The following is an 824-nucleotide window of genomic DNA, read 5'->3' on the forward strand; positions in this document are numbered from 1 at the left end:
GTTGTTGAAGCATGGAACAAACTACCTGCATCAGTTGTTCGTTGCCAAGACATTGCATCCTTTAAAACCTCCATACTTCCTGAAATTCACCAACACTACACATGATAACCACCCCCTCCATACGCATGCACACATGTATATCATGACGCATACACTGTTCCCTTTCCTGACTTTTGTACATAATTCTATGTACTGTACATGCACTTCTGATGAGTTGCACTGCACCTGAGCACTATACGCAGTAATTTCAGTACTACAATTATTATTATTATTATTATTATTATTATTATTATTATTATTATGCGTGTGTGTGAAATGACTAGAAAAATACTAACTTTATTGGTAAAAATCTTACAATGAATTATTGAAATTCAAAACATTTATATTTCAAAACAAAATGTCCACATATTTTAAGATTTATTTTGATTTCAGCCATTTTCTTATATGCATCTGCTCGATATTCCTTGCCTCTGTTACAGATGGTGGGTCATCGATATTCTTGAATCTCAGATCCAAATGGTGTGCTCCTTCAGGAATGATGAGAGATATTAGGGTGTCAGAAATATTTTTAAGGACTCCAAAGGCTGACCAGGGATCAAGCAATCCATTGCTGGAATGAAATTGATAAAGAAGAAATATGTGAAAAAAATGGCAAACCAATAAATAAAGTTGAAGGAAGGAATTAAGGTTAGTTGGCACCACAGAAGATGGATACTTAGATTCTGTGGGGGGGATAAAGATGGTAGTAATGAAAACCAAGAAGGATTCCATGTGTCAACAATGGAACCACCACATAGTTGCTATATTGTGTGTGTGTGTGTATA

General features: G+C 35.1%; 1 protein-coding gene across 2 annotated transcripts in view; it reads right to left on the reverse strand.

Moving 5' to 3' along the window:
- Window positions 1-309: 309 nt before the first annotated feature.
- The window catches only part of LOC106875422 (lysosomal Pro-X carboxypeptidase), a 21,568-nt gene continuing 21,053 nt past the window's right edge, over window positions 310-824 (reverse strand). For both annotated transcript variants that reach the window (XM_014923558.2, XM_014923557.1), the window contains one exon: window positions 310-610. In XM_014923558.2, the coding sequence (XP_014779044.1) occupies window positions 418-610 (193 nt within the window). In that variant the 3' untranslated portion in view covers window positions 310-417. The remainder of the gene's footprint in view (window positions 611-824) is intronic.

The sequence above is a fragment of the Octopus bimaculoides genome, chromosome 19 (genome assembly GCF_001194135.2).
Source record: "Octopus bimaculoides isolate UCB-OBI-ISO-001 chromosome 19, ASM119413v2, whole genome shotgun sequence".
Taxonomy (NCBI): Eukaryota; Metazoa; Mollusca; class Cephalopoda; order Octopoda; family Octopodidae; genus Octopus; species Octopus bimaculoides.